This window comes from Desmodus rotundus, chromosome 7 (assembly GCF_022682495.2).
Source record: "Desmodus rotundus isolate HL8 chromosome 7, HLdesRot8A.1, whole genome shotgun sequence".
Taxonomy (NCBI): domain Eukaryota; kingdom Metazoa; phylum Chordata; class Mammalia; order Chiroptera; family Phyllostomidae; genus Desmodus; species Desmodus rotundus.
The window spans coordinates 76,234,337-76,257,344 of record NC_071393.1 but is presented as its reverse complement, the minus strand read 5'-3'; the positions used below and the strand labels follow the sequence as shown (position 1 = coordinate 76,257,344).

Below are 23,008 nucleotides of genomic sequence, written 5' to 3'. Positions count from 1 at the left end.
GGAAGTCCCGCGGCCCCGCCCCGCCCCGCCCCGCCCCGCCCCGCCCCGCGCTCCCACCCACCCCGCGGCCCAACGGCCGCCCGTCGGCGCCAGCCCCGCCCCTCCCAGGCCGCCCGCGGCGCGCCGGCGCCTGCGCAATCGCCTTGGAGCGCCAGGACCGGTATGGCGGCCGTTTTGGAGTCGCTGTTGCGGGAGGAGGTGTCGGTCGCAGCCGCCGTGCGGTGGATCGCGCGCGGCGCCGAGAGTTCGGAGGTAACAGTGCCGACACGCTCCCCAGATCTGACCAGAATCTGCTTTCCGCGGGAGACACCACCTGTTAGGTCCCCTTCTTTGGGTGACTGGCTGTCAGCCCGGGCCGAGCCCGCTCCGACTGAGCGCCGCTCTGTTGCTCGCGGCCCTGGGCTGGCAGCTGACCCTCTCGCTGCTTTTCCCTCAGGATGACCCCGGGGAGGCGGCCGCGCTGAACTCACTCCGGCACCTACGGAAAGAATTCGTGCCGTTCCTGCTGAACTTCCTGAGGGAGCAGAGCAACCGTGTCCTCCCGCAGGGTCCCCCAACCCCCGCTAAGGTCCAGGGCTCCACGGCAGCACTGCCAGGGAGGCCCGGGGGCCCGCCGCGGGGAGGCCGCGGGGCGCGCAGCCAGCTCTTCCCTTCGACCGAGACTTCGAGCGCCGCCGCCGCCGCCGAGGCCTCTTCGACCCGCCGCGGGGGCAGGAGGCGGGGCCTGGGGCAGGCCCGCGAGCGAGGTGGCCGCGGCCCCGGGAGCCTGGAGGAGGGGGTCAGCGGGGAGAGCCTGTCCTGGGCGGGGAGCCGGAGGCCTAGGGCCTGTAGCAGCCCTGGCAGTCCCAGCCTCTCGCTCTCTCATCCGCCAAACCTCAGCAACCTGGAGGAGTTCCCTCCAGTGGGCTCGGTTCCCCCGGGCCTTGCAGGGTGAGAATCAGCCCTCATCCAGGAGATGGGTGGTGGGAAGGCTGTGCTGGGGGGGGGGGGGGGTCAATAAACTAGGGCTGGGCGCTCCTCAGTAGAGCGTGGGAATAGCTAGAATGTTGGGGATGAGATAACTGCACTGATGAGGGCATGTTGCAAGGGCTCCAGCTGTTGTGAGGATGTTTGTTTGATGATGGGAATTTTAGAAAACCTATGGCTACTCAGCAGAACGAAGCCTTCACGCCGAATCAACCCAACTCCCGTGAGTGAAGAGCGGTCACTCTCCAAGCCCAAGACCTGCTTTACTACACCACCAATCAACTGTGTCCCCAGTTCCCAACCCTCAGTCCTGGACTCTAATTCTTGGGGCCATGGCCTTCCCCCAGGGTGCAGAAGTCTGCAGGAAGAGCGGGAGATGCTCAGGAAGGAGCGGTAAGGCCTTGCAGCTCCCTAGGATGTTAGCTTCCTTCCTGTGGGGAATCTGCAAGGCTTTTCCCTGGGATTGATTGCCCCCTGGGAACCTTCGGTCTGCTCCTGGGCCATGGATGCCCTCTCGAGGAACCTGAGTATGGCTGTGGAGGGGAAGCCAGGCTGACTGCTTATGACATCTCTCTATCCCCAGTAGCTCTAAGCAGCTGCAGCAGTCACCTGCTTCCACCTGTCCCACCCCGGAATCGGGGTCTTCACTTCCCACCAGGACAGGAAACCTCACAGCTGAACCTGCTGACCCCGCTAAAGTGTCTTCCCGCCAGCGCCTGGAACTGGTGGCCCTTGTCTACTCTTCATGCATTGCAGGTAAGTGACAGCTAAGAGCTCTGGAGTGGGGGGAAATACTTGTAAAACCTGTAAATACTTGTAGGGTAAGAGAATTGGTAAGTCATTGGAACTGAGTTTTGGTTCTGAATGCTGCCCAATGTGCTGCGGTTTCTTTTTTCTTTCTAGAAAACCTGGTGCCAAATCTCTTCTTGGAGCTCTTCTTCGTTCTTCAGCTCCTTACTGCCCGGAGGATGGTGGCTGCCAAAGACAGTGAGCCCGAACCTAGTCGGGGAAGCCTAAGTCAGTGAACGAGCCTCTTTTTGAGAAATGGGGTCTGGAGATGGAATAATTCTTAACTGACAACTTGATGTTCTCCTTCTAGATTCCCTGGAAAGCCCTCTATTCCAGAGTGTCCACGATTGTGTCTTCTTTGCAGTGCAGGTTTTGGAGCATCAGTTTCAGTGAGTTTCCCCAGCTGAGGCACATGAGCCTTATTCCCACTTTCCATTTGGTCCTCTGGCCATTTGGGGTATAGACTTGTACTTATCACAAGCGTGCAGTGACACGGACCTTTTCTTACATGTAATCCTTTAATTTTGTGTCAAGGCTATGAATTTAGCCTGTGAAAGAATGAAGCTGCCCACTGTGGTTTTGGTGACTGACTTTTGGGCTAATGTCTATGTTCCTGTCCTGTTGTCTTCCTCCCTGCTCCATAAGGTCTCATATCTTCCGCTTTTACCTCTGTTACCTTTAATCCTTGGCCTGTGGTTTTGCCTCACCTGCCGGCTCCATGCTCCATACTCTGTGTGGTATGCAGGTGCCACTTCTTATTTGCAGTGTGTGTCCCTATCTCAGTCATATGTGCTCTTGACCCTGTAGAGTTCTTTCCTACCTGGACAAAGGGACCTTGAAGCTGTTGACTGAGAATGAGCGGCTGCTGTGCTTCTCACCAGCCCTGCAAGGCCGCCTTCGCGCTGCCTACGAGGGCAGTGTTGCCAAGGTACTGACCTCATCTTAGATGCCTACTGGCCCAGGCCTGACCCTTCCCAGTCTCATAATTCAGGCAGCCCAACTCATACCCCGCTACTGTCCTGTGGTCTAATGTTGGGCAGGAATATGGGGGTGAAATTTTCTGAGTATGCAGGTTTCTCTTCCTAATGTCACTGCCATATTTTAGGTTTCTCTGGCGATGCCACCCTCTGTTCAAGCTGTCTCCTTTCAGCCAGAAACTGACAATCGTGCAAACTTCTCCAGTGACCGAGCCTTTCATACTTTTAAAAAACAAAGGTGATAAGAAAAGGGAATTTGGGGGGTGGGGGATGAGGACACATTTACTCTGTGATAGGCAACCTACGTCATTTTCATAGAAACTAGAAGTTTGATACTGACAGGTGTTTTATGCCCATGGACTTGAAACTCTGACCTTAGCAGCCTTCTCGCAGGTGTATGATCTCAGTCACAGGGTTCTCAGTCAGGAGAGAGCTGGATCGACTCTCAGAACCTGCAGAAGTACATCTGGCAGGTGACGTGCTGCTGCTTGGTTATAGCGATATCGTCCTATAGAGCACATTGGAGAACATAAGGCACGGGCTACGGGAAGTCCTGTCCTCAGTTCTTCTGAGCTAGGAAAGGTGCTCATGTGAATGAGTTAGGTCAGCTGGGAATGAGGTCAGCTGTGCCTCAGCTCATCAGGCATTCTCGTGTGTCTGTCAGGGATGTGTTCTATGAGGTGCTTCGAGAGTGGGAAGATCGCCATGAGGAGCCTGGCTGGGATTTTGAGAAGGGGTTGGGCAGCAGGATCAGGTAGGTGTTCAAACGCTGGTCACCTTGTCCTGCTTCCAGCAGCGAGCAGCTCAGTGGTGCTTGCGTAGCTGATGGAAGACAGGCTTTTCTCCCACTGCTTCCACCCTGAAGCTCTTACCTTCTTTCCTCCTTAATCTCTCCGGTTATTGCCAACTCTGCCTCGCCTTGAAGGAGGTTGTCTCTCCAGCTGCTTCACCTCAGCGATGACTGAGAGTTGTTCTATGGTGCTAGGAAAATGCAAAGTCCTTACTGCAGGCTGCTTCAGTTACTGCCCAAGTTACTGCTTAGACCCTTCCCAACCCCATTTTCTCCATCGTCTAGTTTGGCAATTCTGATAGCTTTGCATAGCTAGATAATAGGATGCAGAAAGAATATCCTCTGTCCAGTGATCTACCTTCCTCATGGGTCATGGTGCTCACTGGCTGTCAGGGTAGACTGAAGATTAGAGGGGTGATACTATTTCTTGTTCAGCTACGTGCATCTCTAACCTTGAAGGGATCTCACTACTGAGGAAAGTGGTTACGGCTTCCTGCATTCTCGTGCTGGCCAGCTATGGCAGAGGTCTGCTCAAAGGGCCTGGTAAAGGGCTGCGAGGCCCAAGCATTGACTTGTTCTGTCAGATCTTCCCCCTTCCTCCTTCCCTCACACTCCACTCCTGCTTCTTATTCCTCAGAGCCATGATGGGTCAACTCTCTGCAGCTTGCAGCCACAGTCATTTTGTTCGGCTTTTCCAAAAACAACTTCTCCAGGTAATAGCCCCAGCAGGAGACCAGTAGGCATTATAGACAGCCAGGGAATGGTTGGTACTGTGGGACACGGCAGGCAGCCAGGCGGGCCCTGGGCTAGAGATTGAACGGGAGTTCTTCTTGAGTGGTGGTTGAAACTCAGGCAGCCAGAGAGGAACCAGGGTGCTCTTTCCCATGCCCTGCACCCATACCTGCCTGGGCCTCCTCTCATGCCGTGTAGCTTCCTGCCTACCTTCAGCCTCTCACTACTTCCTTGCCCTTGTTTTCTGCTGAGGTAGAAAGAATGTGAGCTTAAGACTCAGATGGGCCTGGTTTCAGATCCTTGCTCTATTGACCCTAGTTCACATGTGGCAAACACAAGCCCCTGTGGGCCGAATCCAGCCCCCCACCTTGTTTCCACCCGGCGGCAGCGCCAGTTCTTGCTTAACTGTTAAGGAATAGTTACATTTACACAGTCCTAAAATTACATTCGGCCCTTTGAAGGCAGCCACGAGGCTGATGTGGCCCCCGGTGAGAATGAGTCTGACACCCCTGCCCTGGTCAGATGTTTAATCTTGCAGCTTCATTTTCTTCACCTGTGAAATAAGGACATAACCCTTACCTCAAAAATGTACCTATGGCACTTGATAGAGGGTTGGCATTCCCTTAATGTTGGTTACTTCTTACTTGTTTTGTGCAGTCCTTCTTTCCAGAAAAACTTACTGGTGTTTTTATGTATTTTCTCCTCACTGCCCCAGATGTGTCAGAACCCTGGTGGTGCTGGGGGCACCATCCTGGGTGAGGCTCCAGATGTGTTAAGTATGCTTGGAGCTGACAAGTTGGGGCGGCTGAGGCGTCTACAGGAACGGCTTGCAGCCCCTCAGAGCAGTGGGGGGCCCTGTCCACCACCCTCCTTCCCAGGCTGTCAGGGATTCTTCAGGGACTTCATCCTGAGTGCCAGCAGGTAAAGGTTCCTGTGTCTTGCAGGGAGTGGGGCAAAGGCCAGGTGAGATTTGTCTTCCCAGAAGGGCAGACAGTTGTCTCTCCTTTACCTGGAAAATAACAGAGTGGGACTAGGTGATATATGGGTTCCTTCTAGCTCTCACTTTCTGCCTCTGTTTTCCTTCTTATTCTTTATTTTAATTAATTTTTTTTTTATTTTTCAATTTTTACATTTGACATTACATATTAGATTAGTTTCAGGTATTCAACATAGTGATTAGAAATTTATGTAACCTACAAAGCGATCACCCGGTTAAGTCTAGTACCCACCTGGCACCACACACAGTTATCACAGTATTGACTGCATTCCCTGTGCTATACTTTACATCCCTGTGACGATTTCTATGACTGGCAATTTATACCTCCTAATTCCTTTACCTTTTTTGCCCATATCTCCAACACCCCTCCCGTGTGGCAACCATCAGTTGCTCTTTGTGTAAGTTTTTTTCTGTTTTATTTGTTTGTATTTGTCTGACTTCATTTAGCATAATACCCTCTAGCTGCATCCATGTTGTCACAAATGACAAGATTTCATTCTTTTTTATGGCTGAGTAATATTCCATCTGTATATGTATCACATCTTTCTTTTTATCCTCACCCAAGGGTGTATTTACTGATTTTAGAGAGAGAAAGGGAAGAGAGAGAAATGTCTATGTGAGAAAAACATTTATCAGTTGCCTCTTGTACACACCCTGACCACGAATCGAGCCCGTGACCCAAGCATGTATCCCAATCAGGGATCAAACACACAACTTTTTGGTGTATGGAATGACACTCCAACCTGAGCCACCGGCCAGGGCCACAGCACATCTTCTTCATCCATTCTTCTATCAGTGGACACTTAGGTTGCTTTCATACCTGTCATTTGTAAATAATGTTGCAGTGTTTTGGATTTCTTTTTTAATTTTTTAAGGAACCTCCATACTGTTTTACAAAATGGCTGCACCAGTTTACAATCCCACCAGCAGTGTATGAGGATTCCCTTTTTTCCATATGGTTGCCAACACTTGTTTGTGGATGTCATGTTGATAGCCATTCTGAAAGGTATGAGGTGATATTTCATTTGGGCTTTAAATCGCATTGCCTGCTATAAACGTGAGTTCCAGCCAAGATGGAGGTGTAGGTAGGAACCCTTCGCTTCCTTGCACAACCAAAAGGAGGATACCAACCAATCTAAAATCAATAAACAACCAGAAGTGCCAGAAAATCAAACTGCATGGAACTCCAACAACCAAGGAATTAAAGAAACAGTCAACCAGATCAACCAGACTGGTAAAGTGGGCGAACTGAGAGAACCCAGGGTGAGGCGGCAGACCACACAGGCGGGGCTGACTGAACGGGAAACTGAGACACAGAGCTGGCTGTGGACTACGTGGGGGTTGCCACGGTGGGAGAAACTCCCAGTATCACACGAGCAATGGTTGGAAAGTGCACTAGAGCTGCGCAGGCAAGCTGCATTCTTCCTTTACTGGCCCCTATCCCACAGACAGCGCCTCAGCGCAGCAAAGAGGGTTGCCCTGCCCTGGTGAATACCTAAGGCCCCACCCCCTTACTACATAACTGGTGTGCTGAGGCAAAGAAATACCAAATGAAAGAACAGAGCAAAACTTCAGAAAGAGAGCTAAGCAATGAGGAGATTGCCAACTTATCTGATGGAGAGTTTAAAGCCCTGGTCACCAAAATGCACACAGATCTGATTGAGCTTGGTCAAAAAATGAAAGAACAAATGAAGGATACCCAAAGTGAAATAAAGCAAAATATTCAGGGAACCAACAGTGACAGGAAGGAAACCAGGACTCAAGTATTTGGAACAGAAGGAAGAATAAACATCCGACTGGAACAGAATGAAGAAACAAGAATTCAAAAAAATGAAGAGAAGCTTTGGAACCTCCGGGACAACTTTAAATGTTCCAATATCTGAATTATAGGGGTACCAGAAGGAGAAGAACAAGAAATTTGAACAAATAATGTAGGAAAACTTCCCCAATCTGTCAAAGGAAATAGACTTCCAGGAGGTCCAGGAATCCCAGAGAGTCCCAAAGAAGTTGGACCCAAAGAGGAACACACCAAGGCACATCATTAAGTTACCCAAGATTAAAGATAAAGAGAGAATCTTAAAAGCAGCAAGAGGAAAGGAGAGACTTACCTACAAAGGAGTGCCCATAAGACTATCAGCTGATTTCTCAAACCTTACAGGTGAGAAGGGGCTGGAAAGAAGTATTTGAAGTCATGAAAAGGCAAGAACCTACATCCAAGATTACTCTATTCAGCGAAGCTCTCATTTAGAATGGAAGAGCAGATAAAGTGCTTCCCAGATAAGGCTAAGTTAAAGGAGTTCATCATCACCAAGCCCTTATTATATGAAATGTTAAAGAGACTTATCTAAGAAATTGAAAATCAAAAATTACGAACAGTAAAATGACAACAGACTCAACAACTACCAACAAATGAACCTAAAAAACAGAAAAACAATGTAAACAAAAACTGAGCAAACGACTAGAACAGAATCAGAGAAATGGACATCACATTGAGGGTTTCCAGTGGGGATGGGGAGGGGAAGAATGGGGGGAAAAGGTACAGGGAAGAAGAAGCATAATTGGTAGGCATAAAATAGATGGGGAGAGGTCAAAAATGGTATGGGAAACAATTCAAAAAGCTTATATATACAACCCATGGACATGAACTAAAGAGGGGGGGAATGCTGGAGGGTTGGGGGGTGCAGGGTGGAGGGAGGCTAAAGGAGGACAAATTGGGAAAACTAATAGCATAAGCAATAAAATATACTTTGAAATAATAAATTGCATTTCCCTGATAATTAAGTTTCAACATCTTTTCATATGTCTATTGGCTGTATGTCCTCTTTGGAGAAAGGCCTGATCAGGTCCTTTGCCCATTTTTTAATTGGGTTGTTTGGTTTTTTTGGTGTTCAGTTGTATGAGTTCATTATATATTTTGGGTATTAACCCCTTGTCAGGTGTATTGTTGGCGAATACCTTCTCCCTTTCAGTAGGTTGTCTTTTCGTTTTGCTTATGGTTTTCTTTGCTATGCAAAAACTTTTTAGTTCGATGTAGTTTCATTTGTTTTTTTTTCTTTTGTTTCCCTTGTTCAAGGAGATGTACCAAAAAAAAATACTGCTAAAAGTGATGTCAAAGAGTTTATTGCCTATGTTTTTTATCTAGGAGTTTTTGGTTTCAGGTCTTGCATTTAAATCTTTAATCCATTTTGAGTTTATTTTTGTATATGGTGTAAGGATGTGATCCAGTTTCTCTTTTACTTATTTGCATGGATCTGTCCAGTTTTCTCAATACTGTGTATTGAAGAGACAGTCATTAACTCATTGTATATCCTTGCCTCTTTTGTCATAGATAAATTGGGTATATGTGCACGGATTTATTTCTGGGCTCTGTTCTGTTCCATTGATCCATGTGTGTGTTTTTATGCCAGTACCGCCCTGTTTTGACTACTAAACCCGTGTAGTATAGTTTGATATCAGGTAGTGTGGTAACTCCAGTTTAGTTCTTTCTCCAGATTACTGTGACCATTTGGGATCTTTAGTGGTTCCGTGTACATTTTAGAATTATTCTAGTTCTGTGAAAAAAATGCCATTGATATTTTGATCAGCATTGCATCGCATCTGTTAGATAGCCTTGGGTAGTGTGGACACTTTGACGATGTTAATTCTCCCTGCCCATGAGCATGGTATATACTTCCCTTTATTTCTGTCTTCAGTTTCTTTCTTTACTGTCTTACAGTTTTTAGAGTACAGGCAGGTCTTTTACCTCTTTGGTTAAATTTATTCCTAAGTATCTTACTCTTTCTTTTTAAGAGAGGAAGGGAGGGAGAAAGGAGGGAGAGAAACATCAATGTGTGGTTGCCTCTTCCATGCACCCTACTGAGGACCTGGCCCACAACCCTGGCCCCCAATTATTAGGGCACACAGAATTTTCCTGTGTGCCCTAGACTGGGAATCAAACCGGTAACCTTTGGTTTGCAGGCCAGCGCTCAATCCACTGAGCCACACCAGCCAGGGCTATTTTATTCTTTTTGATGCAATCATAACTGGGATTGTTTTCTCAATTCTCTTTTTTTATAGTTTGTTATTGGTGTATAAAAGTGAAACTGATCTGAACATTAATTTTGCATCCTGATACTTTATTGAGTTCATTTATTCTTTTTTTTTAAATTTTTATTGTTATTCAATTACAGTTGTATGCCTTTTCTCCCCATCCCTCCACCCCACCCCAGCCAAACCTACCTCCCTCCCCGACCTCCACCCTCCCCCTTGATTTTGTCCATGTGTCCCTTTATAGTAGCTCCTGTAATCCCCTCTCCTCACTGTCCCCTCCCCACTCCTCCCTGGCTATTGTTAGATTGCCTTAACTTCAATGTCTCTGGTTATATTTTGTTTGTTTTTTTCTTCTGTTGATTTGAGTTCATTTATTCTAATAATTTTTGGTGGAATCTTTAGGATTTTTTTTATATGGAGTGTCATGTCATCTGCAAAAAATGAGTTTTACCTCTTCCTTTCCAATTTGGATGCCTTTTATTTCTTTCTCTTGTCTCATTGCTATGGCTGGGACTTCCAATACTGTGTTAAATAAAAGTGGTGAAAGTGGACATCCTTGTCTTTTTCCCGTTGTTAAGGAAAGAGCTTTTAGATTTTCACTGTTAAGTATGATGTTAGTTGGGGGTTCATCATATACGGCTTTTGTTATGTTGAGGTCTATCCCCTTTATCTTACTTTGCAGAGAGTGTTTATCATAAATGGATGGTGGATTTTCTCAAGTGCTTTTTCTGTACATATTGATAATATCATATGATTTCTGTCCTGCCTTTTGTTGATGTGGCGTATCAAGTTAATTTATTTATGGATACTGAACTAACCTTGCATCCAGGAATAACTCCCACTTGATAATGATGTATGATCTTTTTAAGTTATTGATGAATTCAATTTGCTAATATTTGTTGAGGATTTTTACATCTCTGTTCATCAGAGATACTGTCCTATGATTTTTGTTTTTTGTAGTGTCTCTGGTTTCGGTATCAGAATAATGCTGGCCTCACAAAATGAGTTTGGGACCTTCTTCCCCCAACCCCCCATTTGACTTTTTGGAATAGTTTGAGGATCGGCATTAATTCTTCTTTGAATGGTTGGTAAAATTTACCTGTGAAGCCATCTAGTCTAGGGCTTTTGTTTGTTGGAAGTGTCTTGATTACTGATTCGATATTGTTAGTAGTTATCAGTCAGTTCAAATTTTCTGTTTCTTCATGATTCAGCCTTGAAAGTTTGTGTGTTTCTAGAAATTCATCCATTTCTTCTAGGTTGTGGTATATGATTGTGGTATTTGCTTACAATCATTGGTATTTCTGTGGTGTTGGTTGTCATTTTTATTTCTGCATTTATTTACTTGAGTCCTCCCATTGTTTTTGGTGGTCCAGCTAAAGGTTTATTGATTTTTTTTTTGTATGTTTTGTTTTGTTTTGTTTTTACCTTTTCAAAGAAATAGCTCATGGTTTGATTGATTTTTCTCAATAGTTTTGGGGACTCAATTTCACTTATTTCTGTTATGATTTTTATTATTTCCTTCCTTCTACTCCCTTTGGGCTTTGTTTTCTAGTTCCTCTATGTGTTAGGTTAGATTGTTTCAGACTTTGCTTGTTTCATGATATAGGCTTGTAATGCTCTGAATTTTCCTGTTAGAACTGCTTTGGCTGTGTCCCACAGATTTTTGAATCATTTATGTTTTCATTTTCATTTGTAACAAGGTGTATCTTTTGATTTCTTCCTTGTTAACCCATTCATTTTTTGGTAGCATGTGATTTAGCCTTCATGTGTTTGTGTGTTTTTTCAGTTTTCTTCTTGTAATTAATTTATAGTTTCATACCATTGTGGCCAGAGAAGATCTTGACATGCTTTCACTCTTCTTAAATTTACTGAGACTTGTTTTGTGGCCTAACATGTAGTCTGTCCTGGAAAATGCTCCATGTGCACTTGAAAAGGATGTATGTTCTGCTTTGGGTTGAAATGCTCTGAAAATATCAATTAAATCCATCTGGCCTAGTATTTCAGTTAAGGCCACTTTCCTTGTTGGTTTTCTGTCCAGAACATATATCCATTGATGTCTGTGGGGTGTTAAAATCCCCTACTATGACTGTATTACCATCACACAGTCATATCCATCCATATTTTCTTTATATATTACATTTTATTATATATATTAACACATATATTATATTTTCCATATTATATATTATTCTTATATATTTAGGTGCTTCTACATTAGTTGCATAGATGTTTACAAGGGTTATACCCTCTGATTGGATTGATCTGCTGATCATTATGAAATGCTTTCTTTGTGTCTTGTTACAGCCCTTGTTTAAAAGCTTTTTTCATTGCCATTTCCATGAAAACTTCCATGTCAGTTTGTGTATGTCTTTAGATCTGAAGTATGTCTATTGCAGATAGCATGGGTGCTGGTCTTAACTTTTTTTTATCCACACAGCCACCCTTTGGTTTTCTATGGGAACATTTAGTCCATTTACATTTAAAATAATATATTGATAGGTATATAGTTATCACAATATTTTATTGTTCTCTGATTGCCTTTGTAGTTCTCTGTTCCTTTTTTTTTTTTAAGATTTTATTTATTTATGTTTAGACAGAGGGGAAGGGAGGGAGAAAGAGAGGGCAGGAAACATCAGTGTGTGGTTGCCTCTTATGGCCCCCACACCTGGGAACCTGGCCTATAACCCAGGCACATGCCCTGGCTGGGAATTGAACCAGCGACCCTTTGGTTTGCAGGCTGGCACTCAGTCCATTGAGCCACACCAGCCAGGGCATTCCCTTTCTTATCCTCTTCCTCTCATATGTTGATGATTTCCTATAGTGTTATGAATGGATCCCTTTCTCTTTATATCTTGTATGTCTCTTACAGATTTTTGGGTTTGGGTTACCATGTGCTTCATGTATTCCAAGCTATGTTTATAGCAATCTATTTTAAGTTGATGATCACTTAAGTTTAAACGTATTCTAAAATCACCACAATTTTTACTCACCCCATCCATACTTACCACATTTATGATTTTGTCATTACTTTTTTACTTCTTTTTGTGTATTTGTGTGTTTGTGTATATCCTTTATTGTTGCAGTTACATGTGATCTTCCTACTTTGGCCTTTTAACCTTTGTACTAGATTTAGAGTTGGTTGATACACTGCTTTTTTGTCTTTGTCAGTAAGAATTTTTTTCTTCCATGTTTTTTTATTCATATTTTTATGTTTTCAGTTTTTCTTAGAGAAGTCTCTTTAACATTTCTTGTAATACTAGTTTAGTTGTAATGAACTTTTTTTGCTTTTTCTTGTCTAGGGAATTCTTTATCATTTGATTCTAAATGGTAACCTTGCTGGGTAATATTTTTTGTAGGTCTTTGCTTTTCTTCACTTTGAATATTTCTTACCAGTCTCTTCTGGCCTGTAAAGTTTCTGTTAAGAAATTAGCTGATAGTTTGGGGGGGGCTCCCTTGTAATTAATTAACTATTTTTCTCTTGCTGTTTCTAAGATTCTCTCTTTATTTTTAACCCTTGACATTTTAATTTTGATGTCTTGTGTTGGCCTCTTTGGGTTCATATAACTTGGGCCTCTCTGTGCTTCCTGGACTTGTATGTCTGTTTCCATCACCAGGTTAGGGGAATTTGCAGTCATTATTTCTTCAACTGGACTTTTAATTCCTTGCTCGCTCTTTTATCCTTCTGGTACCCCTGTGATGTGAATGTTGGTATCCTTGTTGTTGTCCCAGATGTCCCTTAAACTATTCTAAGTTTTAAAAAATACTTTCTTTATGTTTTCTGTTCTGAATGGGTGTTTGCCTCTACCTTGTCTTCCAGATCACTGATTCAGTCCTTTGGTTCATTTATTTGGCTGTCGATTCCCTTTAATGTATCTTTTATTTCAGTTATTGTAGTTCTCATTTCTGACTGGCTCTTTTTTATAGTTCTTGTCTCTTTGTTGAGGTTCTCACTGAGTTCACCTATTCTTCCCCAGTGTTCACTGAGCATTCCTTTTGCTTGTTTCTTTTTGCTTAAAACAGCCAGTCTGCTTGGCCTCCTCTGACTTGGCCCTCTTTGGCCCCATTGCACTTTCTCATAACCAGTATTTTGAACTCTGTATCTGGTAAACTGCTTCTCTCTGTTTTGTTTAGTTCTTTTTTTGCAGTTTTTTTCCTCTTATTTCATTTGGGATATTTTTTTGTCTCTTCATTTTGGCTACCTCCTTATCTTTGTTCCAATAAGGTAGATTTGCCACGTCTCCCTGTTTTGGCATAGCGGCTTCATGTAGTACGCATCCTGTCAGGCCCAGTGGTGTAGTCTCCCCATTAACCTGAGCTGGGTGCTGCAGAGGTGTCCCTTGTGTAGGTTGTATGTGCCTTCCTGTTGTAGTTGAGCCTTGGTTGCTGTTGGCCCGTCATTGGGTTGGGATCGACCCTCAGTCTGACCGGATGTTCGGGCTGGCCTTGACTACAATGGACAGCTTTTTTGTGGGAGTTGACCCCATGGAGCAAGAGTCACTTTAGTAGGATTCTGGTACCAGTCAAGTTCCCCTTCAAGTGTGCTGTTTGTGGAGCTGGTTGGCCGGTGCTCTGTTGTAATCTGAAGCCAGCCACCTGGTGTGTTAGTTCTGAAGCCTCTTAGAATGAACGGGCTTTGGTTCAGGCCCATGTCAGCTGCCATTTGTGCTTGGCTTGGGGCTACCTGGTTAGAGCTACGGAGTGATCTACATTTGGTTGCTGCTTGTGCTGGGCTTGGCAGTGCGTGGGAGAGGCTATACTATGACCCAAGGCCAGCCGCTCCTAGGGCTCTTTGGTGGGCATCACAGTGTGTGCTTAGACTAGCCACTTGTTTTAGGCTTTAGCCACTTTGGTGGAGCTGTGCTCCAGTGTAAGACTGGCTGCTACCTGGTGAGAGGTACAGCACAAGTTAAGACCAGTTGCCATTTGTGCTAGGCTTGGGAACACTTAGCAAGAGGTACAGGGCACACCAAGGCCAGCCTCTGCATGTTTGGGTTTTGTGGACCTTTGAGAGAGTTTAGGGAAGTCCACAGCTAAGCCAAGGCAGACACTTGTGTGGAAAAACTGCTGGAAGTGGCTCGAGCCAGGTACGTGAGTAGGAGTGGGATGGGGTCTCAGGAATCAGCAGGGCGGGTGAACAGTGTTAGCCCAGACAATGGAGAGCACAGATTTCTGGCTGGGTGGGGTTGAGCTCAACAAAAGAACAGTGGCGCCTGCCAGCATCTCTATCCCCAGACAGAGCTGACCAGATCCCCCACTCCAGCCTTAGCCCTGAGGTTAGTCAAATTCAATTCCTCTCCATATGTTTTTCTACCTACTGCCCCTGCTCTGGAGCCAGAGCGAGTGAGTTTGTGAGTGAACACATCTGTGCACTGGCCCCTAACGAGGAGCACCTGGAACTCCAGTAGCCCTTTGTCTCACTGGGATGCAATCCCTGCTGGTTTTCACAGCAGGGAGTTATGGGGACTCTTGCCAGCACTGGGAGCCTGGGCTGGGGCTGTGATCCCTCGTTCCTCACAAGGGAACTCCACAACTGAGATATCCCTCCTGATTCTTTCTTTTCTCTTTTCCTTTTTTAACTATTGATAGTCGATTTATTAAAAAGGTTGATTTAAGCATCTGTAGTGGTGACTTCAACGTCAACTCCTGACTCAGTACTGATGGAAGTAATCTGCTTAACAGTCTCAGAAGGGCTGTGCAAGCCAGTAAGTCACTTGTGAGTTCTCATCTGAAACGGATCCTAAGTCTTAGAACCCTCCTTGCAGGGCGGTTTTCTTGTAGTGATCCTGAGAGTCTTGGTAGGAATCCAAATGGGTCCTCTCACTTTGAGGTTCTTTTCCTTTGTACCTCTGATCAAGTCAGCACACACCTCCAAAGACTTGACGTTACAACTGGTTAGAGTACTTCTGATTCAGCGATTGGTACCTCTGGTCCCATGGGTGTCTTTCTGGTATCTTTAAAAGCCATTGCTGCGGCATAGCTTCCTGCATCAGGAGCAAGAGCAGGTGGGACGGCCCTTTACTTCAGCTGCAACTGCCTCTTCCTCAAAACACCCTCCTGATTCTTAACCACCACATGTGGGTGTGGGGTCTCCCCGTTCAGTGTCTCCACCCCTCCCACCAGTCCCAAGTGGCTTCTTCTTTACATCCTTAGTTATAGAGCTTTTGTTCATCTAGTCTTCAGGTGGGTCTCAGTGGTGGTGGTTCTGTAATTTAGTTGTAATTTTGCTGTGGTTGTGGGAGGAGGCAAGCACAGTGTTTACCTACCCCACCATCTTCACCCATGTGAGTAACTGCACTGCTCCTTGGCCTCCCCTTTCAACCCCACTGAGCCTTTCTGTCTGGAGTATCTCTTGTCTATTCTGGTTCTTCTTACACCTGTTCCAGTGCCATATTTTTTTCTTTCTTGCTCCCCTTCCTAGCTTCCAGTTTAATCAGCATCTCATGGACAGTCTGAGTTTGAAGATCCGGGAGCTCAACAGCCTTGTCCTGCCCCAGCCCGAGCCCAGTGATGAAGATGGGGAGTCAGATGTGGACTGGCAGGTTAGAAAGCAGAACAAGGAAGTCAAAGGGGTTCTGACTTAGGAGGGCAGGGGAATTTTCAAGAAAAATTTTGTAACAGATTGGGATTTTTTTTAGAAATCTTACACGTAGTACCTTTTACTTCCCTCATCCCCTTACAGGGTGAACGGAGGCAGTTTGCTGTGGTGCTGCTCAGCCTGAGGCTTCTGGCTAAATTCCTGGGCTTTGTGGCTTTCCTGCCATACCGGGGACCTGAACCACCCCCTACCCGTGAGCTCCAGGACTCCATTGTAGCCCTGAGGAGCCAGGTGAATAGGGGCTCTGGTAAGGAGGGAGCTGGGAGGAGCCAGAAGGCACTCTAAGTAGATAGAGGGCACTTCCCAGCCCCTCAGGACCTGCCCACTGAGTGACTTCTGGCCCTGCCAGGTGCCCCCAGCCCTGGATGTACGAGCTCTGCTGCAGCAGGGGCTGCAGGCCCACCGAGCAGTGCTCACAGTGCCCTGGCTGGTGGAGTTCCTTTCACTGGCTGACCACATCATTCCCATGCTGGACTATTACCGCAGCATCTTCACTCTCCTGCTGCACCTACATCGGTGAGTAGAGAAAGGGCGCAGCTAAAGAACAGTGTGGGGAGAATGTGGCTGAGGCTGCTGTTTATGAAGAGAGTTGAGCAGCCTGTGCTTCCTGTGTGGAACCACAGCCGTATCGGACCCTCGGGGAGAGGCTGGATTTGGTCCACAAAGAAAGACACTGGGTTGTCGTTTGCCCTTTTCTGTTCTCACTGTGGCCCAGCCGGGAGGGAGTGCAGATCTGGGAGGGGCAGTGAGGAGACAGATCTGGTCACCTGGACGACAGCAGTCTCTTTTTGGTCTGCTTTTGAGAATTACCTTCCCAGCCATGGCTTTCTTTTTCTCCATTTCATTTCTTTCTTTGCACAAATTCAGTTGATATCCTCACTTACCTTTTAGGAGCTTGGTTCTGTCAAAGGAAGGTAAAGGGGAGATGTGCTTCCTGAACAAGCTATTGCTGCTTGCTGTCCTGGGCTGGCTTTTCCAGGTTGGTGGAGTGACGGGGGAAGGGAGAATGTCTGAGTCTGATCAAGGTTGGGGCCGGAAAATGAAGGTTCAGAGGCGGTCTGGGAATCACCACAGTTTCAGAGGAAGGTTGCCTAAAGCCTGAACCACAAAGTAGAAGGTGTGATGAAGCTCTCGAGTGCTGACTGGAGCTTGTACTGCTTCAATCTCTCGTCAGATTCCCACAGTTCCCGAGGACCTGTTCTTTCTGGAAGAGCATAAATTGGATGCCTTTGAGCTGGACACAAGAACTTCGGAGCAGAGTTTGGTAAGTGTTGGGGTCCGGCCAGGGCCATGGGGTCCGCAGGGATAAAGCAGGCAGGCTGTCTGAGGCCCAGCGGGAGACAAGCCAGGACAGAAACGGAACTCTGTGGTTCTTGTATGTGACCATCCCATTTCTGGCACGCTGGGAAGGAAGAGAAGACTGCCTGCCTTCCCACTTCTGGCCTGTTTTCTCCCCCAGGATGGCATGCCTGTGGTGGACCAGCACCTGCTCTACACTTGCTGTCCCTACATCGGTGAGGATGATTGTGTCACCACTCACTCCCCACCAAACAGTCCTTAGTCCTTGGCCTGTCCCTTCATGAGGGCCCAAAAGGCACCCCGTGGGCCTAACACCCTGATGTGGTGTTCTGTTCTCAGGCACTCCCCAGGTTCCTCTTCACTCCACAAATGCTTAAAGTCCGACTCGGGTTGCGGGGCGGGGGCGGTTCTGGAACTAAGCACTTGGTCTTCCCTAATGCAGGAGAGCTCCGCAAACTGCTTGCTTCATGGGTATCAGGCAGCAGTGGGCGGAGTGGGGGCTTCGTGAGGAAAATCACCCCTACCACCACCACAGGCCTGGGAGCCCAGCCTCCTCGGACCACCCAGGGACTGCAGGTGAGGGGCAGGGGGCAGGGTAGAAGTAGTATGCCGCCCAGTGGGGAAAAGGGAACCCCTGATTACTCCCTCCTCCCCACAGGCACAGCTGGCCCAAGCCTTCTTCCATAACCAGCCACCCTCGCTGCGCAGGACTGTGGAGTTTGTGGCAGAGAGAATTGGCTCTAACTGTGTCAAACATATCAAGTGAGTGTGGGTTTCAGGGTTTCTGAATGGAGGTGTTGAGGGTCCCTGTCTCATTCCCTTACCATTTTTTTCCCTTTTAAGTCCTAATATTTTGTTGCCAAACTGAGGAAAGTCAGTTGTGAGGGATTGGGGGGCAGGGCCCAGGGTGGTGTGGGAGGGGGGATGAAATTGCTAACTTTCTTTGAAGTTAGTTCTGACCAGATTTCCTTGAATTTGCAGCCCCTTTTTGATTCAACCCTTCCAACTACCTCCAAACATTGCTGTCCCTGCTACAGGGCCACGCTGGTGGCAGATCTGGTGCGCCAGGCAGAATCACTTCTTCAGGAGCAGCTGGTGACGCAGGGACAGGAAGGGGGAGATCCAGCCCAGCTGTTGGAGATCTTGTGTTCCCAGCTGTGCCCCCACGGGGCCCAGGCATTGACCCAGGGGCGGGAGTAAGAGACGCCAGTCTGTTTGGACCCTCTCCTCTTAGCTTTTACACTCATGTCCCTTATTCTATACCTTCTCCCCACTTGGCTTTTTTTATTCTTTGTCTCCTCTTTAAGATGTCTTTGGCTTTAGAATTTTTTGGGACCCAAAGTCCAAGTTGTATCGGAAGAGCAGGTGGTTAGGGTTCCTGTTCCTCCGAGCATCAGGGTGGGCCAGAGGCCTAACAGTGTTCCCCCTGAGGCAGAGCCCTGCCCGCTCACGTGACTGGCGCTCTCAGGACACATCCTTCTGTGAGTCAGGCTGAACTAACTAGACATCACTGACCTCCTCTGTCTCCTTATAGGTTCTGCCAGAAAAAGAGCCCCGGTGCCGTGCGGGCACTGCTCCCTGAGGAGACCCCAGCAGCCGTACGTAGGAGGCGGCCTGGAGCTGGCGGGCTGGGCGGTTGGTGTGGGAGAGGTGTGTGCTTGTGAACGTGCATGTGAGGCTGCTGACGGTGGGTGGGTCAGTCATAGACTTGGGCATCGGTCATTGTCCCCAGCCCTCCCCTAGCCCCTGACTCTGCAGTCCTTCTGTGTCACAGGTTCTAAGCAGTGCGGAGAACATTGCTGTGGGGCTTGCAACAGAGAAGGCCTGTACTTGGTTGTCAGCCAACATTACAGGTAAGGTCCAGGCAAGAGGAGTGGCTGACCAAGTTTTTCAGAAGTGGACTGGCATGAAGTTGGAGGACACCTGGGGGAGACGGGACTCAGAGCCTGCTGGAAACAGTGAAGGATGTGCGTGGGTCTGTGTGGTGAGCCCATGCAGGGCTGCTCTGGTGACCTCTTTTCTGTTCTCCCTCTGACCTCCAGCGCTGATTAGGAGAGAGGTGAAAGCAGCAGTGAGTCGCATGCTTCGAGCCCAAGGTCCTGAACCGGCTGCCCGGGGGGAGCGGAGGGGCTGTTCCCGTGCCTGTGAGCACCATGCTCCCCTCCCCTCCCACCTCATCTCCGAGATCAAAGTACACAGCTCCCTACTCCCTTCGGCTCCTCTCCCCCACTCCCTGCTCCTTCCCGACCTCTTCCTTTTTCACATCAGCTCCAGTTTGTGTCGCAGCTTTCTGTGTTATCCAGCTAGCTCACATTCTGTTTGACACTGATGGGATGAGGTAGGACAGGGTTGAACTGGATGGGTTTCCTAATGTCTGTCTTCTTTGACTTCTGTACTTGAATCACCTGAGAGGAGGAAAGGGCAGATACGAACATTTTGACTAGATACTCTTCCACCAATGGCAATGGGGGGTGGGGGGGTTGGTAATGGAGTCTTTATGGGGCTGCCGCCTGGTATGGGGATGCGATTTCAGAAGTGTTCTTTGTGGGAGGTGAAACTTGTTTAGTTATAGGCTGTCTAGACTCAAGGTCAGCAACAGCCCATAGGCCAAATCCAACCTGCTCCTCGTTTTGTCAGTAAAGTGTAGTTGGAAAACAGCCACCTTTGTTCACGTACGAATTGTCCAGGGCAGTTTCAGTGCTACAGCGCAGAGCTGAGTAGTTGGGACACAGACCTCACAGCCTGTGAAGCCTCGACTATTTACTCCTTTGCCCTAGGACAGTAGTGTAGGAGTAAAGAAGTGGACAAGAGACTAAAATTGAAGAGTATATAGGAGAGAGAAAAAAGGATGAAGTGGCCAGTAGCTACTGGTTTTCAATATACAGAGAATTTCTATACTGAAACCTCGCCTCGATAAGCATGAAAGATAGAAAATATTGCGTGTATGCAGTTGGGTGTTTCCCCTAAATTCTTTCAGAATAAGATGTTCTCTGGAAATTGGCTAGGTGTGGCTTTGCCCCAAGACGAGTGGCATCTCTTGAACTCTGGTAGCATGTTCCTCGGCTTACCTGCTCCATCTGCTCCCTCTGTTGTCGTCCACCTGGTTGCTTCTCCCAGCTGTGCTGTCCTGCCCGGCCCCCAGTCCAAAGGCACCTCAGCCCACCCACTTCCCCCCAGCGATCCTGCCTTCCTTTTCCTTCTGCCTTTCCCCGCTGGCTGATCCCCACTTTAAGCCACATTCTCTGTGGCCTCACTCTGCCCCTGCTTTCTCTAGGATGTGCTCTCTGTAGCCGCGGGGCCCCGGGACCCTGAGGAGGGAGTGTCCCCAGAGCATCTTGAACAGCTCCTAGGCCACCTGGGCCAGACACTGCGGTGCCGCCAGGTAGGCAATGGCAGGATGCTCTTGTGTCCTTGTCTGTGCCAAATAACCAGTACTGCACTGGCTCAGGGCTCCTACGCTATGGATGGTGCTAATGTCCACGGTCTCCATGCTTTTTCCCCAGTTCCTGTGCCCACCTGCGGAGCAGCATCTGGCCAAGTGCTCTGTGGAGTTAGCATCCCTCCTTGGTATGTCTTCTGTCACCTCACTCTCTTGCCAGATCCCCCCAATCTCAGGGTTGGGTACAAGCAAGATGAGATCACAAAACTTTGTTTTGCTCTTCTTCCTCCCAGGGGCTGGCCAGGTGGCCCTGCCTCTGTTTCTCTAAGTTTGGCTTTCCTCTGTCCCCATAGTTGCAGACCAAATTCCCATCCTAGGGCCCCCTGCACAGCACTGGCTGGAGAGAGGGCAGGCTCGAAGGCTCTTGCACATGCTGCTTTCCCTGTGGAAGGACGACTTTCAGGTGCCCGTACCCCTGCAGCTGCTGTTGAGCCCAAGAAATGTGGGGCTTCTGGCGGACACTCGGCCGAGGGAGGTGAGTCAGAGGAGGGTAGATGGATGGGGGGCAGGCTCCTTAGCCCTCTGGGGTCTTGCCAGAGTCATGTTCTCACACCCACCACTCTTACCCCAAACATTATGAGCTCATTTCTTTTGTTTCCCCATTTTCTCTTCCATGCTGAAGTGGACTCTGGTAGTGGCTAACCTTAGGTCTTCTCCCTCCTTGCAGCTCTGTCCTTTGTCTCAGTCAGGGCCACTGTGTAGTCCTCCCAGCCACCCTCACCTCCTGCATGTGTGTTGCAGTGGGACCTGCTGCTGTTCTTGCTCCGGGAGCTGGTAGAGGAAGGGCTGATGGGGCGGAGAGAGATAGAGTCCTGCCTGGACAGCCTCCGTGAGGCCCAGTGGCCAGAGGTAAGGAGTCCTCATCTCCCCTTACCTGGAAAAAGAACAGGTATCACATGTCCCTTTTTTCCTGAAAGGGGGGCAAGTGGTGGTACCTGGCATTCTTAGCAGTTTTCCAAAGCTCAGTGGATTTTGTCAGGTGTCTCTAGGACCGCCCTAAAATGGAGAGGCTGTTCTGGTATGTGCCTTCTTCACGTTTGAGCAGCTGCTGTATGAGGGGCAATGTCCGTGGGAGAAGGGACAATGGAAGGCGGGTATAGTGAGAGCAGCATGGCAGTGTGAGTGGGTTTTTAAAATCAATAACCTGAATTTTAATCTCATCTAGTACTTAATGTTGTGATTTAGGGCAAATAATTCATCTTAGTTCAACCATAAAATGAGAATAATTTATATTTTCTAGGGTTTGTCGAGACAAAATAATGTGCATATTAAGTACTCAGATGGTGATTAGTACTCAGTAGACAGTTCTGAGCCTCTGGTCAGTTTATTGTCCTTCCTGGAACCTGAGCTCCCCAGAGCACTTAATGCGGCAAGGTTTCAAGTCCGTTTCAGTGTGGAAGACGTTAAGAAATAAGAAGTTATGGCCTGATATTTAGGATTTTTAGTAGAAAGGATGAACCATCCAGAATTACGTGTCTGCCTTTTCTGTTATCTGCTCGTTGCAGGACTTTTCTGAAGAATTAGCAACACTGTTCAGCCTGTTTCTAGCTGAGCCACAGGTGCCAGAACCTCAGCTAAGAGCTTGTGAGCTGGTGCAGCCAAACCGGGGGACTGTGCTGGCCCAGAGCTAGGGCTGGGAAGGGGCTCTGCCATGACCTCTCAGCAGAAGCCTAGAAGCCCGCCTGACTCTGCCTCAGGAGGCGGCCCCAGAGCCCAGTGCCACCAAGTGCCCACTGCTGACCCTTGCTGGTGCGAGAGTAGCTGAATCTGCAACCAGGCTTCTTGTGGCCGTGTGGCCTCTCACCGACTGCAGGCACGGCACCCTGAGTCCTAGGAGGAGGAGGAGGGTTCGCCTGAGTCAAGATTGTGGTGGCAAAGGCTAGAGACTCCAGTCCTGGAGCAGAAGAGTCGGCATTTATTACTTGGACACTCGATGGAGTGACGGGAGTGGGCTTAAGCCCCCCTTGCTGCATTCCAGCATCTCTCTCAAGACTGGTTTGGGAAATCATGACGCAGGCAAATGACTTTTGGCCTAACTTGTGAGTAAAGTTAAAACATGAATCTTGGGAGCCTGCATTTTCTTACCACCAGCAGCTGGACTGCCATCTCCTTAAAAATGCATACCAGGTGAGGTGGGGTGCTCCCGACAGAAGTCCAGCTTTACCCTTCACCTTCCTTCGGCCCCTGCAGGTAACTCTTGACCCTGGCTCCAGCCAGGGGCAGCCAAGCAAGGACCAGAACACTAGAGCTTTTTAAAATAAACTCTTCTTTACTGAGGGCTTCATGTCTTGTTATTTTCACCTGATTCTTCCCTGTAGAAGGCTGCAGTGTGTTGGGTGGGCTTGGAAGTGGGCATTGACGGGGTGGACGGTACTAGTGGCAAGTGTTCCGGCAT

General features: G+C 47.8%; 1 protein-coding gene and 1 pseudogene across 11 annotated transcripts; one reads left to right on the top strand and one right to left on the bottom strand.

The window, feature by feature from the left end:
• The first annotated feature begins 148 nt into the window (after window positions 1-148).
• On the top strand, window positions 149-22,893 carry CDAN1 (codanin 1). 11 transcript variants are annotated; one of them, XR_008427243.2, is made up of 28 exons: window positions 149-252; window positions 437-930; window positions 1,153-1,359; window positions 1,550-1,722; window positions 1,870-1,983; window positions 2,066-2,144; window positions 2,563-2,683; window positions 2,861-2,970; window positions 3,397-3,486; window positions 4,160-4,235; window positions 4,970-5,175; window positions 15,699-15,819; window positions 15,960-16,106; window positions 16,225-16,391; window positions 16,767-16,854; window positions 17,050-17,139; window positions 17,335-17,389; window positions 17,617-17,750; window positions 17,833-17,936; window positions 18,212-18,370; window positions 18,709-18,772; window positions 18,949-19,027; window positions 19,217-19,365; window positions 20,449-20,556; window positions 20,678-20,741; window positions 20,907-21,088; window positions 21,281-21,462; window positions 22,119-22,893. XR_008427243.2 is itself a non-coding variant. In XM_053927623.2 (28 exons), the coding sequence occupies exons 1-28, from the start codon at window positions 163-165 to the stop codon at window positions 22,242-22,244; spliced, it is 3,699 nt and encodes a 1,232-aa protein (XP_053783598.1). In that variant the 5' UTR covers window positions 149-162; the 3' UTR covers window positions 22,245-22,893. The 11 variants fall into 11 exon arrangements, 8 of the variants coding, with proteins under 8 accessions (XP_053783598.1, XP_053783597.1, XP_053783596.1 ...); XM_053927623.2 differs by having other exon boundaries at window positions 1,156-1,359; window positions 1,553-1,722; window positions 21,355-21,462; XM_053927622.2 differs by having other exon boundaries at window positions 1,156-1,359; window positions 21,355-21,462.
• Window positions 14,756-15,703, bottom strand: LOC128781312 (small ribosomal subunit protein uS10-like; annotated as a pseudogene).
• Window positions 22,894-23,008: the final 115 nt, after the last annotated feature.

Coding starts and splice junctions, on each gene's coding strand:
- CDAN1 (XM_053927627.2), top strand. CDS start 163: ATGGCGGCCGTTTTGGAGTCGCTGTTGCGGGAGGAGGTGTCGGTCGCA. Junction 931..1,152: donor GTTCCCCCGGGCCTTGCAGG/GTGAGAATCAGC, acceptor ATGGCTACTCAG/CAGAACGAAGCCTTCACGCC. Junction 2,684..2,860: donor ACGAGGGCAGTGTTGCCAAG/GTACTGACCTCA, acceptor GCCATATTTTAG/GTTTCTCTGGCGATGCCACC.